The sequence below is a fragment of the Triticum dicoccoides genome, chromosome 5A (genome assembly GCF_002162155.2).
Source record: "Triticum dicoccoides isolate Atlit2015 ecotype Zavitan chromosome 5A, WEW_v2.0, whole genome shotgun sequence".
In the NCBI taxonomy this organism is placed as follows: domain Eukaryota; kingdom Viridiplantae; phylum Streptophyta; class Magnoliopsida; order Poales; family Poaceae; genus Triticum; species Triticum dicoccoides.
Window position 1 is genome coordinate 500,628,560 of NC_041388.1, and position 17,364 is coordinate 500,645,923.

A 17,364-nucleotide genomic window follows, 5' to 3' on the forward strand; every position below is an offset into this window, starting at 1 on the left:
ATTTACATTTCACTTATCTATCTTCACTTCGATGATTATCTGTTTTGTCAACAACCGTCCAAAAAGGGGGAGATTGTTGGTGCAATGATAGGACCATTATGTTTTGGAGTTTGTTGACATAAACAATATAGGACTTATGTGTTTGCTAGTGCACATAGAGTAACAGGTCCCTAAAGTATCGAGGAGTTTGATGCAAACGACGAAGATAATCCTTCTGCGTGGCAGCGAAGGTTATCACCGAAGATGAAGCTAACAAGAGTGACCCCTAAAAATTGTTGAAGATCAAGCAACTGGTTCGATGTCTGTTAGAAGCATATGACTGCGTTCGAGGAAGAATGAAGATGAAGTGAAGACGTATCATTTGTTTCATTATTCTTCTTCTTTCATTGAGTCATAGGACCACCATACTATTAAGTGAGGTGTAGCGTTTGAAGCTTCGGTTCTCTGATGCTAAACCCAAATCCTATGAAAGTTGTGAGAGAAATCTCTTTGTGCTCCGAGCAAATACTTGCCAGCAAGAGACTGTGATCTTCTTCGCGGCGAGAGATTTGACTCGGACCAAGGAGTTAGCATTACTTGTTCCTCAAGTAATGTTACCGTTGCTCCAAAATCCGATCGTTGTAAACGTGTCAGTTGGCCATTGGTTGGACCTCGTGTCCAAAATGGTCATTTCCCATCTGGGAAGGCTACGACTATAAATAGCCACCCCGCGTCGGCTTTGCCCGGTGGCTGCTCCGTTTGATTTCTGAGAAGATTGTTGAGCAACCCACTCTCTGAGCGATTTGAGTTTAAAATCCACCAGGAGAAAAACCCTAGAGTCAAAGAATTAGATAGTGGTTCAACATCACTGGAATCTAAGTTTAGTACGCTCCGCCTATTACTCTTGAGAGCTGCAAACTCTCTAGATGGTTAGATGTCAATTTCTTTAGAGACCAAGAGTGATTGTGGTTCTCGAAGAAGAAGTCTGTAAAGGTTCGGAGATCGCCTTCAAGTATCTACCACGAGTAATCGGTATCGGTTGATGAATCGATTATCGAGGAGAATAGGGTGAAGAGAGTTTATCTTCCGTGTTAAGTCACAGCCCCTCCAACCAGACATAGTCCTTGTGTAGAAGGACGAACTGGTCGAACAAATTCCTTATCGCCATCGAGCATCTTTGGTTATCTCTGTCACTCATGTTTACATTTAATGCATTTTCATTCGTATGATTTACATCGATGCATGCTCTAGTTTCCTTTCGGTACTCTGTGTTAGTTCATTATAGTTTGTTTTTCATTCATTCCACTGCTGGGTTCTGAAGTTTTTCGAAGAAATTTTTAAAACTCCCATTCACCCCTCCCCTCTGGTAGACATACTTCGTTCCTACAATAGCAGCATATCTCTCGGGTATATGAAACTAACAAGCTGCAAAACCGATCAAGGAGCAACATAAGTGGAAACCCCAGAGGAGAGCTTCATTAAAATTAATGTGAACACTGCCTTTTATGAAGATACTGATGAAGAGGGTACAGGTCTTGGTGTGTGTTCGGACCCATGAAGGGACTTTGATTAGAGCACAAGCCATTTAGTATGAAGTGGGTCTTAATGCAAGATCAACGAAAGCATATGCCATTAGAGATGGCATACAACTAGCTTCTGATCTAGGGTATCAAAGGGTTATAATTGAATCAGATGCCCAGTAGGTTGTTAAACAGTGCAATTCTTCTGTGTAGACCGATCGGAGATAGCTGCCACTGTCAGCAATATTCAAAAGCTTTGCGGAAACTTCGAGGAACTTCGTTTGGCCTTCACGACAAAAGAAGCAAATGAACTAGCGCATCTTTGTACTAAACATTGTAGTTCCTCTAGGAGAAGATGTTTTTGGATAAACTATATTCCATCCTTCCTTATGGCTTGTGTAATGAAGGAATGTAATTCCGTTAAGTAATCAATAAAACTCTTGATTTCAAAATAAATAAATTGCTATGATAAAAAAACTGACGTTAGAATCGTAGAGAGATCCAAAAAAAATATAAATATCATATACTAGTACCTACAGCAGCATGCCAGTTTCCCTCCAAAAAAGAACCATCAGCTTGCCAATTATTGTTATCTCCAGAGTCCAGAATCATCACCCAGCTCAATCCGTCCTCTGTGATTGCTCAAGAGAAAAAGTATCATTTCGCCTACATGATCCGCCCCTAATACGGCCCTCGATTAGATATAAAACCAGGAGGCAAGCTAGTTGCACACGCAATCCATGTTTGCCGCTACTTGCAAGTTGCAACACCGAAGCGAAGGCTCATTTGGCATTACGGCTACTTTAAAAAAAAAGAGGTTATTTCTGTTATCAGAGAATAATCGTACCAATTGACATGAAGCTCTTCTTTCGCTGGCACAGCAACTTTTTACTACTACCTCATCTAAAAAAAGCTTTTTACTACCTCAACACAAAAACAAAACTGTTCTACTGTATGAGTTTTAGCTTGCTGGTACAGGTGTCGTCATCCGTGTGGTGTGTCAGAAAGGAGCACGGCCGGTGCGGCGTTGCGAGTGCAGCCGTTGATGTGCCGCCAAGGTCGTCAGCACCCACCGGCGCGCGACCCCGGAGCACGCGACGGGACAAGTGCGAGGGGGCTAGCTAGCCTAGATGACGTACTGGAAGTGGGACGTTTCCCGCACAAGAAAACAAGGGTGTGTCCCTCCCGTCGCCCAAGTGGGCGCACGAAAAGAAATCTCACGTCCCACTCACCATCTACGCGGCTGGCCACCACGACGGCCCTCCCTCCCTTTTTCTCCCTCTCCCCCTCCCACCCCGACTGCCTACCAACACCAAACCGCAGGCAGCACACCGCGACTGCGCCACTCCTTGCGTTCCGAGTGACAGAGGCCATGGCGCTCGCCACCTCCCACCGCCACCTCGTTCGCCCCGCCGCCGCGGCCCCTCGCGTGCCGCTGCGTCCCCTCCGCTTCGCCGCCCCCCGATCTCTCCCGAGGTGAGCGATCTGAGCCGCCCTCCGCGCGCTCGGTTTCTCCCGATTCTGAACCCGGTCCTGTGATGCGATCCCTGTTCCTCCTACCGTGTGCTGTGCCTCGGCGCGCCTCGCTAGCCGTTGTTGGATTGGTTCGAGTCTAGGACGATCGGGGTGGCGCTTTATCTGAATGAGAGCGGAGCCAGTGCTGCCTTTCGCCAGTTTGGGGCTTGGAACGGGATCAGTCGATTGATCCCGTTTCGTCGCTGCGGTTCCACTTATCTCACTGGGTTGAATAATGGGACGTATATTGTTGAAAGGTGAACCATGATGTGTCGTTTAGCGTTTCGGTTCTGCGAACTAGTCATCTGTTCGGTAGATTAGCTTAGCTCAGCTCGGGGAAATCCTAGGGGAGGAATAGATGCTACCGTTGACTTCAGGATGTGTTGCTCGGTTGTTCACGGCCTTCCTAGATGAGTATGCATTCTATCTCAGAGGCCATAAATCCATGATTATCCTATAACTTTGAGACTTAGATTGGATATGATTGTGATGTGCTCTCTATTGTTATGTTTGACGAAGAATAGTTCCAAATATTCCTGTTCAAATGTTGAGGCCTGTAAGCCTGTTGCATATTTGCATTCGTTTGCACTGAATTCGGTGCATGGATGTGGAAATATGACATGTCAAATTTGAAGTTGTAGTAACCATTTTGTTAGGAGCAGTATAATGGACGCAATTAAGAAGGAAATTGTATGCATAGAATAGAATTGCAGCTTTTCATCCAACTCGGATCAGCACAAAGTAAAAAATGCACTTCGGTTTCTTTCTTGTAAGATGTAAACGGATAAATGACAAGTGAGGACCAATTTTCCTGCACAACAGATTTCAGATTGCTCTGTCTGTTTTCTCTCAAAAGGCTATATCTTCATTTTAAGATACGATGTGCAAAGCCCAGTTGTGTTCCATTCATATTTATGCTGGAAGAAGTGCCAAACAAGGACGTGGTGCATCTACAGATCGGGAGTGCAGCTGCAGCGCAAGGTTCCTGACTTCTTTCGCTCCTGCCAGTCTCCAGACTCCAAGGAGCTGCCTCGTTAAGAATCGAATCCACCAGGTCCTGACAGGACTAGTGCACCATTGAAAACACATGAATTCTAACTGTGTTCATATGTGAACCTACATATGATAACTATATTTTGAGTAAAATTTTGTGCTTATAACCAGGAAACCTGTAAAGGGTAGTGGCACAAGTTTTCTGCCTGCCGTGTTTTTAGATAAATCATGATACCATTCTGAGTTTCTCATGCTTTAATTATTTGTCTGTATTGGCTGTGCTGCCAATGTCCTCTGCAGTATATCAGTGTTCTGTCCTACATTGTTTCCATGTGCTAATATTTTTTAAATTTTGCCATCCTTCTAGGATTTGTTGCCAATCTATCAACTCAGCTAACGTGTTGGGAGCTTCCTCAATGGTATATTTGCATGACTACATCTCTCAAATTACCACAACTTTGTGGAACATATGGACTGTGGCACTGCAGTATATTCTTCAGCCTTGCAAATTCGCATAAAATGTGTAGACTCATATTCCTGAGCAATGAAATATTTATGGACAACTCAGACCACTTTCAGTTTTAGAAAATCTCAGTCTGCCTATTATGTCTCACTGTACAATTTATTCTTCTGAGGGCCGATGTGAAGCAATATGGTCCTAGACATCAGGTGTCAAAGTAGTTCTGCTTATATCAAGAGTTGCTACATATTTCAACAATTCATTGTATGGATAGAGATGCCAACAATTTGATATACTCAAATGATTAGTTTTTTCTTTGGAAAGTGCTTTTTTTATTCTCGGCATTTTTGTTCTTCTTACATGCTGACATTCTATTATTTGAACACATACTCAACTGATGATTTCAAACGTGCATTTTTGAAAAACAAATCTATATCACAGACAGCTGACGACGCAGTTCCACAGCCAGTTGTACTGATAGACCAAGACTCAGACCGTGATGCAACCATTGTGCAGCTGAGTTTTGGAGATCGTTTGGGGGCACTACTTGATACGGTATGCATTTTATTGTGCTGGGGATGGCGTTTTATTGGTCTGGCCTTGCTTAGATATGCTTTAATGATTTATAAGTTACAGATTTTCTGTATCTATAAATTATTGCGTCGTGCTGTTCACTGTTTGCAGATGAAGGCACTCAAGGACCTGGGCCTTGATGTGACGAAAGGAAGTGTGGCAACTGATTCATCTGTCACACAAACAAAGTTCCACATCATGCGATTGTGGGTGCATGCAACTTTCTGTTTGCTGCAATTTCTTATACAGCGTTTAGTTGTTTGTTTGCACTTCGAGAAGTAAAGGAGGGTATTTGTATGCTTGATTCATCACTTTTGGATGCTACACTTTGTGCAACTGTGCAATGTCCACATATTATTACTGATATTTTAGTTTAGCTGCCTTGTGGTCTATTTTCTGTAATTACCATTCAACAGATTGCACATGCATTCAAGTACTGTTTCTCTCTTCTTTTTTACTGACTTTATGGAAGGATGTCTTGACACACTAAAATTTCAAAATATTCCTTAGAAATTGCACCTGTGATTATCATACTAAGACAGTTGTGGTGATTTGGTCATGTTCTAATATTATTTATCTGTTTATACCATCTGTCTCTGTCCAGAGGGCGTAAGGTTGAGGACCCTGACATGTTGGAAACAATACGGCTGACCATCATTAACAACCTTCTGCAGTATCATCCCGTATGTTTCAGAATTCAAGTTCTTCAGTTGTGTTTTATATTTTGGTGTTTGGTAGCTTTAGATTAGTTCTCATTTTGCTTAATCGAAATATCAGAATAATAGGCAATATGTGTATAGGAATCAAGCGAGAAGCTAGCTATGGGTGAATTTTTTGGAATCAAAGCCCCTGAGAAGAAGGTGAGTTCAGTGGATGTTCTCATCCTGCTAATTCAGCACTGATGCTGGTCCATGCTTTTGTTAGGCATATTTTCGTTTTAGGGATGGGTTTCCCTCAGTGTTTACACACTGGGTATTTTAAAACAGACATCCAAGTGTTATGCTTTTAATTTTATTTTTTCCCTATATCTTGAGCAATTAATTAATTTATGTTCTCTATGGCAGGTTGATGTTGATGTTGCAACACATGTAATTGTGCAAGATGATGGACCGAAAAGAAGGTTTGATCATGATAGCTTCTAATTATTGTATGCCGCTTGTGTAGCATGATGTCAGCATGTACGGTGACTAATTAGTTGTCATGCATATTATCCCATATATGTTAGTTCTGTGGCATGCACATGCATGGTTTTGTGTGTGGTGCGCTATTCCTGCACATTGGCGAACTAAATTCACTAGTACGTAATAGTTGTCATATGGTGACATCACACATATGTTGCACCACGGTTTGCCGTGTGGTTGTATCTTGTATATGTACCAAAGCACTATTTGTACACATTTGACAAACTAAATCTCTAGCTATTGTCTGCTACTGCTGCCAAAACTGATTTTCACGTGATCGCTACCTAGTATCATAATGGAGGGTTTTATGTGGGCAGTGACTACATTTGCTTGAGGCATACTTATCTTGTTGAGCATTTGAAATTTTAAATCACCGACATAATTTCCCGTAAAAAGAATCACCTGACATAATAAGCAGGTGCATTTGACTAGTAGTAAGGTATGTATGTGCCTCCCAAGTTTGGGCCAAGCTGCAAAATTTTGTTCTTGTGTTGGAGGCATCCTTGCATTATAAACATGTCTAGGCTAGTCGGGTTCAGGCATTATCGTACATCTCTCATAGGACACCTTTAAAATGAAAAATGGGATGATTTGGTATAGAAAGGACAGGCTAGGTAATATATCGGACTGCTGGATTTGGTTGTGTTTGGGCAAGTCGCCATGCTGACGGAACTTGTTGGTTCTTGGGTACTGCACCTTGTGTAATACTCCCTCCGTTCCAAAATAAGTGTTTTGGAACGGAGGGAGTAGTTGATTGTGTTTGACACAACTTCATATGTTAGAAAACAAATGTGTTTATCCATTTGCCAAGAATCACATCTTATAGAACCTGAATGATCTGTTTCTCATTTTTCTTGGTTTAATGTACATCATCTACTTCCTCACCAGTTTTAGTTGAACATGTGCAGCATGCTTTACATAGAGACAGCTGATCGACCAGGCTTACTCTTGGAAGTAATCAAGATCATTACTGACGTAAATGTTGATGTGGAATCAGCTGAGATTGATACTGAGGTATGCCAGTTTCTGTCTCTTTGTTATGGTAGTCACTCAGCTATGAAGGCCCTTCCTTAGTTCATGCCGGTTGTCTTATTCAGGGCTTGGTTGCCAAGGACAAGTTTCATGTGAGTTACAGAGGGGCAAAACTTAACAGCTCGTTATCTCTGGTATATACCCACGCCAAGATTAGCACATTTAGTAACCTTCTTGCTCATCTCAGCAATATTGAACTCTTATAATTCCGTTTTACAGGTGCTGGTTAATTGTTTGCGCTATTACCTCCGGAGGCCCGAGACAGATGAAGACAGCTATTGATGATTGTTCTGTGGCGGCTCGTTTCGAGTTCCTGCCTATGAAGCCTTTTGCACTGCAATTTCTGTTGTAAGCAAAACAAAATATGGCACATGTGTTCTGAAATGCATTAAAACTGGGCCGTCTGATGCAGCTATGTTCTATGGTCGGACATGTGGCCCTTGGGAGCTTTAGCAGCCCCATCCCATTGGTTTCCTAGAGGAATCACGTTGGAAAGCATTCACGCATGTCGAGTGTGGTCTGTAAGTTCATAGTACTATAATTCATGTGCATGTAAAAAACCAGGTTACGTATGTGAAGATCTTGTCTTACTTCATGTCATATGGTGACGGGAACTTCTAGCGTTGGCACACAAATTTACCAGCATGCCGTGTCATTGGTTTGAGGCTGCTGGTCTCGACACTATTTTCCTCCTGTGGACACGGGCTACTGTTGTATCTTCTCCATCAAGTGTGGTGCATGATTCTTCCAGACCTCCACTTTTTTTGATAGCTTCCAGAGCTTCAACTTCCTTCATGTGTGTTAGAGAAACCAGACAAATAGAAATCTTTTGCAAATCTGCCCCTCTGCCCAGTGCAGTGGGCAAAAATGCCATCCTCTAAACCTGAATCTTGACCCAACCTGGTTTGCTCACCAACCAGGACAAGACTTCTGAGGTGCTTTGGCGATGCTAGTGGTTTGCTCACCAACCCATGACAGAAATTTTCCAAGACGCCGTGTGGATGATTTGCAAGATTGTCTCCCTCAGAGCATCTCCAGCCGTTGGCCCCCCAGGGGGCGTGGCGAGGGGGCGTGGCGCTAAAATCGGCCTGGGAGCGAGTGGGTTTCCAGCCGCCGGCCCTAGGGCCGCCTCAAGACACCTTTTTTTAAGGGTATTTGGCAAAGTTCGGCAAATTTGACAAAGTATTCGGCTAAAGTTCAGCAAACTGGACATATATTCGGACATTACATAGCAAAGTTATTCGAAAAAAGGCCACAACTACAACTATTTTTAAGGGGCGAAGAAGTCGCTGAGCGCGGCGACGTCGCCGACGTCGTTGTCGGCCTTCTCCTCCTTGATGCGGCAGCCCCTGCTGGACCCCTGCCCAGTGTCGCCCTGGCGGACCGGTGGTGGCGGTGAGTCATCGTTGCTGTCGTCGAGGACGACGACGCCTCCCTCGTCCCGGCCACGACGCCGAGCTTCGAACTGCTCGTAGGCGAGGCGCTGGCGCTCCAGCTCCGTCCGTGACCAGTCGTCGCGCGCCCACTTCAAGGCCGCCGCGTCGTCGAGCTCCTCCTTGACGCCGCCGGCGAGCCCTGGCTCCGTCTTCACGGCGGCGAGCCCCGGCTCCGTCTTTGGTTTGACGTAGCGTGGAGGAGCCGAGGAGGAGGCGCGCCCGACGCCCTCGTTGATGACGATGCCGACGCTGCGGGTGCGCCGGCCGAGCGGCGTCTCCGCTGCGGGCTCGGCCTTGACGCCGAACACCGCGGGCGAGCCGGAGGAATGGGAAGAGGAGCGGGAGGAGGAGTGAGAGGAGGAAGACGAGGAGGAGCCAAACCTCCTGGGCATCCATTGCCCGGCGCTCCGGCGGGGGACCGGGGCGGCCACCGCGGCAGGGTATGCCAGCAGCGGGTCATTGCCGCCCTCGAGGTGCAAGAGCACCTCGTGGAGCATGCGGCCGGGGGCGCTCCATCATACGCGGCGCCCGTTGTTGTTCTTGATGCCCCCCACATCGGTGCCTCGTTGGTGGATGCCAGCCACTGCGCCTGCCGACGCTGCAAGTACGCCGCCCACGACGCGTGGTTGTCGGCGGCGTACTGGGGGAGGGCGCGCTGCTCCTCCGTTAGGGACGCCCGCACGCGGTCGACCTCAGCGGCGAAGATGGCGGGGCGCGCATCGACGTCGGGCACCGGGGGAATGGGGACGCCCCCGTTGCTGAGCCTCCACCCCGTCGGCTCGGCGCATGTCCGGTGGGGCCGGGATGTTCGCCTCGAAGAAGAGATAAGCCTCCCACTCGTGGAGCGAGCGGCGGCTGAAGCCGTTGGCCGCCGCCGCGTCGCCGGGGAATTGCTCGGCCGTCGGATGGGCTTGGGGAGAGAGGGGAGGGGAGGAACGTCGGCAGGCGGTTGCGCACGGGGAGAGAGGCAGAGCTCGGCGGCGGCTGTGGGCTGGTGTGGCCAGAGGCAAGGGGGATGCGCTGGTTTTATAGCCCCGCCCAGTGTGTACGCATGGCGGGAGGGGAGGTGTCGCCGCACCGCCTGTGACGCGCCACCCGTGGGGAATCAATGGCAAGGCTGACCGGCGGCAGCCTTGCCATTGATTCCTCGCTGGAAACCGAGGCGTTCTGAGGACGACGAGGCTCGTGTCGCTGACTCGACGGGCCCGCGGCTCTTTCGCGTCAAAATCGCTCGCCCCGGCTGTGACGCCCCAAGACCAGAGCTTCAGATGCCTTCCAGGGTTTCCGGGTTTCGTTGTGTGATTTGTTTCGTCTATTGCTTTCATCTTTGCATCATGTGCATTGCATCATGTCATCATGCAACCCGTTTTAAAACTCAACTAAATAAATTGCATGGATCTTCGGTCCATTTAAATCGAGAGAATTCACATGGTGATTCTTTTTAAAACATATCCTCCCAATAGTAGGGAGATATATTAAATATTTCATTAATGTGGAATTACCTTGACACACTTGCAAAATAATTCCCCATGCCTTTGTCCCATCATCATCTCCTTCTCCTTTCCTTCTATTTCCTTTTTTTGCAAGTGCCATTTTCCCCTTCTCTATTAATGTTCATTATTTTCCTATAAATTCTCGACCATGCCTTCAACCTCTCTACCAAATTTCATCTCTTTTGACGTTGTTTTGGTTGGGTTCAAAATTGCATCAAGTTTGAAGTTAATTTAAACTTGGTTTAATTTTCTACCCTAAAAAAGCCCTAAGCAATTTATTCAAATATTACTTAAATCCTGGACCCATAGCTTTTTACCTCCTTGTCAGAAACCTCCCTTAGATACCCGCTCTTTCCATTTTATTTTGCTATCTGGGGTTTTTTTTAAAGAGAAGAGGGAAGGAGTGAGGAGCCCAGCCGGGCCTTTTCCCTGTAGCTAGGCCGGCCCATTCGGCCCAAGGCCAAGGCCCAGCCAGCCGCACTCTGTCTTAACCCTAGCCCGATTCCCTGATCCAATCTCTCCCTCTCGTTCCTCTCGCAGCGCCGCCAACTGCCCTTGTCCTCTCGCTCGACCCCTCTCTCTCTTTTCCCTGCTCGCGCCGCCAGGGACGGGCGCAGTCGGCGCCTCCCGATCCGACGTCCCGCGTCCTCCTCCGCCTTCGATCCGGTGCCGCCGGAGGCCACCAGCGCCGCCCAGGCGCCGCACCTCCTTCCTTAGCGCGCCCCCTTCCTTCCCCGGCCTCCTCCTCACGCCAGTTGCCAGGGACGCGCCTCCCTGCTACCGAAGACGCCGCCAAGCTACGCCCCGCGGTCCTGTCCTCCGACCGCGCCAAGCCCCGCCACCGGCCTGCTACCTCGCCTCCCCAACCCGAGCTGGCCCGGATCCGGCCATCTTCGACACCTTGGGTCGCTGGCCATGGACGCCTCTGCTCCATCGCCGGACGGCTGCTTCTCCGCGCGCCTCTGTTCGTCGTTGTGACAGTCACCGTGAGCCCGCGTTGACTTCCCCTGCTCCACCACCATCAGCGCCCGGCAGCACCTCCTCTGTCCGTGAGTCGTGTTGTTGCTGCTCCTTTTGCCGCTGCCATGGCCTCTCACTTGTTGCCCCTCGCCAAGCATGCTACGTGATGCTGCCCCTTTTGTCGTTGCCAAGGCCATTGAATCCAGGGACACAAGACCGTCTCGGTGGATTCCTTTCGACAAGTACCACGACGACCGTCGAGACCGCCAAGTTCCACTATCGATGAACGTTTTGGAATCGCCAAGTCAGACTACAACGCGAAGACCATGTACAACTACTGACACCCGTGGATTTCACCAAGTACCTATACCGACGACCGAGACCCTGTTTTCGACAAGTTCGCGAGTACGACCACTTCCCACGACGACCTTGTACTACTACCATTGACGAAGAAATGTGCACCGCAAGCATCAAGTTCAACTACCGTCGACCGCGAAGGGTTTGGAGTAATCAAGTACCTCTCCGAAATGAACGTGAATGACTACCGTCGCAAGAACGGGACCGAAAAGTCCGAAGACCCCAAGTACCTCGACACCGATGACATGAACGTCTACAGAAACTCGTGCAATGATAAACATGTACCACTACCGTCGCCGAGATCGCGAGAACCTCTACCCTCGACCCTAGAGCGTGCGAGAACGACTACTTCGACTACCGTCGCGTGAACCACTACTTCCCTCGACGTCCGAGAACGTCTACTTCCACTACTTCCTCTACACCGACTCGAACCCCTCCGAAAATGCACGCTTCGAAGGTATAACCCCAAGACCACCGTCGACCCGTGGGAACCCGGTTACCGGGATCACCCCACCATCTTTTGCACGCTCCCGCCACACTTTCTTTTGCACCGACGTTCTCAATGAGTTGTCGGAACCGGAACGTTGCAGTGGCACCGTTTCATTATCGTCGCCGTGGCACCCCTTTCTTTCTACTACGGTGAAAATGCTTCATAATGCTCTTGTCAACTTTTAATATAAAATTGCATAAACTTGATCATGTCATCCGCATCATCTTAACAACATTAAGATGGTTTAAATTGTTGTTTGCGTCAATTTACTAATGCATATGGGGATTTACCGGATTTGTTGTTTGCTATATCCGGCCCCATTTAAATTGTTTAGACAGATAATCCCTTTATGTTTCACCTCTTGACATGCTTAAAAACATTTAATATTGTTGGGTACATAACCGAGAGAGAACCAAATAATTGATGTGGTGTTCCTTCAATATGCAACCCGTTGCATATTGAGCTCCATTTAATTTGTAGGATTGCTTGTGCACTTTGCCATGCCATGCATATTAAACCGGACATGCATCATACTTGGTTGTGCATCGTGCCATGCTTATGTGGTGGTTGTTTATTATGTTGTTTGCTCCTTTCCGGTGTTGCTTCTTCGGGCTAGTTCCGGTAACGTCGTGTTTGTGAGGAACCGTTCGACTACGTCCGTTTGTCTGCTTCATGGACTCGTTCTTCTTCCTTGCGGGATCTCGGGCAAGATGATCATACCCTCGAAATCACTTCTATCTTTGCTTGCTAGTTGCTCGCTCTTTTGCTATGCCTATGCTGCGATACCTACCACTTACTTGTCATGCCTCCTATATTGTTGAACCAAGCCTCTAACCCACCTTGTCCTAGCAAACCGTTGATTGGCTATGTTACCGCTTTGCTCAGCCCCTCTTATAGCGTTGTTAGTTGCAGGTGAAGATTGAAGTTTTGTTCCTTGTTGGAAAATGGAGATGTTGTTCCTGGTTGGAACATGTTTACTTGTTGGGATATCACAATATATCTTATTTAATTAATGCATCTATATACTTGGTAAAGGGTGGAAGGCTCGGCCTTATGCCTGGTGTTTTGTTCCACTCTTGCCGCCCTAGTTTCCGTCATATCGGTGTTATGTTCCCGGATTTTGCGCTCCTTACGCGGTTGGGTTATAATGGGAACCCCTTGACAATTCGCCTTGAATAAAACTCCTCCAGTAAGGCCCAACATTGGTTTTACCATTTGCCACCTAGCCTTTTCTTTCCCTTGAGTCGGCCGGCTCAAGGGTCATCTTATTTTAACCTCCCGGGCCAGTGCTTCTCTAAGTGTTGGTCCAACTGAGCGATGTCCGAGGCTACCAGGGGCAACTCTGGGCTGGCTTACCCGACGTCTTGCTCATCTGGTGTGCCCTAAGAACGAGATATGTGCAGCTCCTATTGGGATTTGTCGGCACATCTGGGTGGCTTTGCTGGTCTTGTTTTACCATTGTCGAAATGTCTTGTAACCGGGATTCCGAGTCTGATCGGGTCTTCTCGCTAGAAGGTCTATTCCTTCGTTGACCGTGAGAGCTTGTCATGGGCTAAGTTGGGACACCCCTGCAGGGATTTGAACTTTCGAAAGCCGTGCCCGCGGTTATGGGCAGATGGGAATTTGTTAATGTCCAGTTGTAGAAAACCTGAAGTTGACCTTAATTAAAATACATCAACCGCGTGTGTTACCGTGATGGTCTCTTTCCGGCGGTGTCTGGGAAGTGAACACGGTGTTGGAGTTATGCTTGGCGTAGGTTGTTCTAGGATCACTTCTTGATCATAGTTTCTCGACCGTGCTTTGCCTTCTCTTCTCGCTCTCATTTGCGTATGTTAGCCACCATATATGCTAGTCGCTTGCTGCAGCTCCACCTCATACCTTTTACCTTACCCATAAGCTTAAATAGTCTTGATCACGAGGGTGCGAGATTGCTGAGTCCCCGTGGTTCACAGATACTTCCAAAACCAGCTTGCAGGTGCCGATGAGACCGTGCAGTTGACGCAACCAAGCTCAGGAGGAGCTCGATGAAGATCTTGTCCTTTGTGGTGTTTCGTTCTAGTTGATCAGTAGTGGAGCCCAGTTGGGGTTGATCGGGGACCTTGTCGCATTTGGGGTTCTTCTTTTATTTTGGTTCCGTAGTCGGACCTTGATTGTATTTGGATGATGTAATGCTTTATTCATGTAATTGTGTGAAGTGGCGATTGTAAGCCAACTATGTAACTTCTTCCCCTATTTTATTACATGGGTTGTGTGAAGATTACCTCACTTGCGACATTGCTTTCAATGCGGTTATGCCTCTAAGTCGTGCTTCGACACGTGGGAGATATAGCCGCATCGAGGGCGTTATAAGTTGGTAATCATAGCCTTCCCCGACCTTAGGAGCCCCATTGCTTGATCGTTTTAGCAGCCGAGTTGTGTCTAGAAAAATGTTTTGAGTCATTTAGGTATTATATATCGGAGAGTTTAGGAATTATTTTTTACTTCCCAGTCTCCTCATCGCTCTAGTAAGGCATCCTGATGTAGAGTTTTTACTCTTCTCTTCTCAAATTTCACTAAAAAAATTTAGGATCACGCGGGTATCTTGGAATCGTTCCGATGGTTTTGTGACGAGAACATTGTCTTGGTGCCTCCTGTCAGGGGTTTTGTGGAAGTGTCCCGGGGAGTTGAGCTCTGAGGTGTTGTCGTCATAATTTTATCGTTGCAGTTCTGGAATAGCTGAGTTTAGTACGCCGACATTGAAAAACTCTTTTATGCAGTTCGTTGGTGAGATAACCTCGACGCCACCCAGTACTGGGGCGGGAGTTCGGGAGTATTGCCATAACTTGTATAACAGATGCTTTTCGAAAGTTGAGGTAGATGATTTCTGAAGGTTTCTTGGTTATGTGTTGAAGGATGGATACAACCGGATGTAGGATTTGCTAGTTTGGGTGAGATATTATGCTTCCCCTGTATCCCCAACACCTAATTGCATAACCGGAAAATTTCGGGAGTTTCATAAGTGGGAATTCTAGTAGCTCTTAGGATATCTTTCCAACAGATGTATGATATGAAATTGGGGTTCGACGTCTAGTGGTCCGCCTATTCACGGTCGGTTTTACAGTGGTCTCGTTGTGTCTTAAAGAGTCCTTGGCTATGCCGACTCGGGGACGCTTCGTATGTCATGTGCACTGCCCTGTACATGATGGTGCTGTACGATCGAGCCCCTCTAGGCCCCACCACGAAAACTTCGGACGAAATCTCTATCATATGTTTGTTCTGGCTTATTCCGCAAGCCAATCCTTGTTTTGTTTTGAGTTGTGGTATTCGAGTTGCTTCGAAGTCATATGTTGATTCCATACCTTTTCCAAGTGGTGTTCTCATATTCCTATGTGAATACTAATCCTTCTCGATCATCGAGTTTTTCATTTCAATTTCTTTTAACCGGTGTGTTTTCTCTTCAAGTGGATCCGATCATTTCAACATCAGTAAGATCAATGATCAGTTCTTCTCAACGGTGTTCGTTTCATCCATCCCAAGTTGCCTTTGTTTTTTCCTGCCCTCCCTCCCTTGTTTTTCTTCAACGACTCAGATTATTAATCAAGTATCCATTTTATTGATGAGAAATCTCTCCATTCTTTTCCATCAGTATTCTTATCCGGTGATTTTCATGAAGATACTAACGGAGCTTCTAGTTCATCATTCTTTGTTCTCTTTTATCCGATGAATTCAATTCAAACTTTGCCAATTATATCCTTTCCTCGTTGCAAATACCTTCTCATGCCGGTGCACCTCATATTCAGTCATTTCTCGCTATTCAATTGTTCCGGAGTGCTCAAGAAATCCCGAAGATTCGTGCTTACACTCTGCTTTCGTTCAAGCTCTTTCAAGGATGTTATCTCATTCAAGCCATTTAAATTCAACCGGTGCAATCTCTCTTTGAAATCGTTCTACGGTGTTGTTCTCGTCATTCTCGGATTTGAAGACCAAAGAGGAGTTCCTCTTAAATCCTTACCCGTTCTTCCAAAGACCAAAGAGGAATTCTTTTCACCTATCCGGAGCAATTCAAGATTCTTTTCAGGTTGATTCTCTGGAGCCCATCATCTCAGAATTTATTCATTCTCAGCTTTCAGCTATGGTTCTCCAAATCTTACCGGTGCTCGTTCAAGTGATCCCTAATCAGTTCGTGATCCCTTCGTTCTCATGTTTCTAGTTTCTCTCGAGCATCTTTGTTCATTTGCAAATTCTTCCCGGTGTTTCTTTATATTTTCTTCGTCCATTTTAAATTCTTACGGTGGTTCATTCAAGATCTCTCTTCCTTGGTTAGCATATCAATCCGTTCGTGCTTTCCAAATTCTACCGGTGGATTGTTGAAGACCTTCTCAAGTTGAGCTATATCTATCTTCATCCTTGCTACGAGAATAAGTAGTATGCCAAATCCGTGGATTGTCATCAATTTAAATTGGTGAAGTATAAGCATAACATAATTCTTATTCTTGTTCATCCAAATGATTAATTCCTTATTCCGAAGGTTCATTGAAAAAATTCTCGGTTTCTTTGTTTCATCTTCTATTTTTCCCGGAGTTCCAACCTTTTTCAATTACTTCACCACGGAGATTCATTTAAATCGGTACAAGGATTCACCTTGTGTTTTCAACTCCTCTTTCCTTCTGTTTGTTCATTCTTTCGTTTACCGGAGTTCTTCATGGAGGTTCTACATGATGGTTCATCAAAGAAATAATTCCTTCTCCAAGTGTTCATTCCTGAGAACGAGATATGTGCAGCTCCTATCGGGATTTGTCAGCACATCTGGGTGGCTTTGCTGGTCTTGTTTTACCATTATCGAAATGTCTTGTAACCGGGATTCCGAGTCTGATCGGGTCTTCCCACTAGAAGGTCTATTCCTTCGTTGACCGTGAGAGCTTATCATGGGCTAAGTTGGGACACCCCTGCAGGGATTTGAACTTTCGAAAGCCATGTCCGCGGTTATGGGCAGATGGGAATTTGTTAATGTCCGGTTGTAGGAAACCTGAAGTTGACCTTAATTAAAATACATCAACCGCGTGTGTTACCGTGATGGTCTCTTTCCGGCGGTGTCCGGGAAATGAACACGGTGTTGGAGTTATGCTTGACGTAGGTTGTTCTAGGATCACTTCTTGATCATAGTTTCTCGACCGTGCTTTGCCTTCTCTTCTCGCTCTCATTTGCGTATGTTAGCCACCATATATGCTAGTCGCTTGTTGCAGCTCCACCTCATACATTTTACCTTACCCATAAGCTTAAATAGTCTTGATCGCGAGGGTGCGAGATTGCTGAGTCCCCGTGGCTCACAGATACTTCCAAAACCAGCTTGCAGGTGCCGATGAGACCGTGCAGTTGACGCAACCAAGCTCAGGAGG

The 17,364-nt window shown here is 46.6% G+C and overlaps 1 protein-coding gene across 1 annotated transcript; it reads left to right on the forward strand.

Annotated features, from left to right (window-relative positions):
* Positions 1 to 2,778: 2,778 nt before the first annotated feature.
* Positions 2,779 to 7,853, forward strand: LOC119302405 (ACT domain-containing protein ACR12-like). The gene is made up of 10 exons (XM_037579444.1): positions 2,779 to 2,975; positions 4,375 to 4,426; positions 4,909 to 5,022; positions 5,152 to 5,246; positions 5,645 to 5,723; positions 5,841 to 5,900; positions 6,105 to 6,160; positions 7,130 to 7,235; positions 7,319 to 7,387; positions 7,473 to 7,853. Exons 1-10 carry the CDS (start codon positions 2,872 to 2,874, stop codon positions 7,533 to 7,535), a joined length of 798 nt encoding a protein of 265 aa, XP_037435341.1. The 5' UTR covers positions 2,779 to 2,871; the 3' UTR covers positions 7,536 to 7,853.
* Positions 7,854 to 17,364: the final 9,511 nt, after the last annotated feature.

What these genes read in the sequence shown, in the direction of transcription:
- LOC119302405 (XM_037579444.1), top strand. Translation starts at nt 2,872, where the DNA reads ATGGCGCTCGCCACCTCCCACCGCCACCTCGTTCGCCCCGCCGCCGCG. An exon ending in TGTTGGGAGCTTCCTCAATG is followed by an intron (nt 4,427 to 4,908) that starts GTATATTTGCAT and finishes TCTATATCACAG; the next exon opens with ACAGCTGACGACGCAGTTCC. An exon ending in TGGGGGCACTACTTGATACG is followed by an intron (nt 5,023 to 5,151) that starts GTATGCATTTTA and finishes CACTGTTTGCAG; the next exon opens with ATGAAGGCACTCAAGGACCT.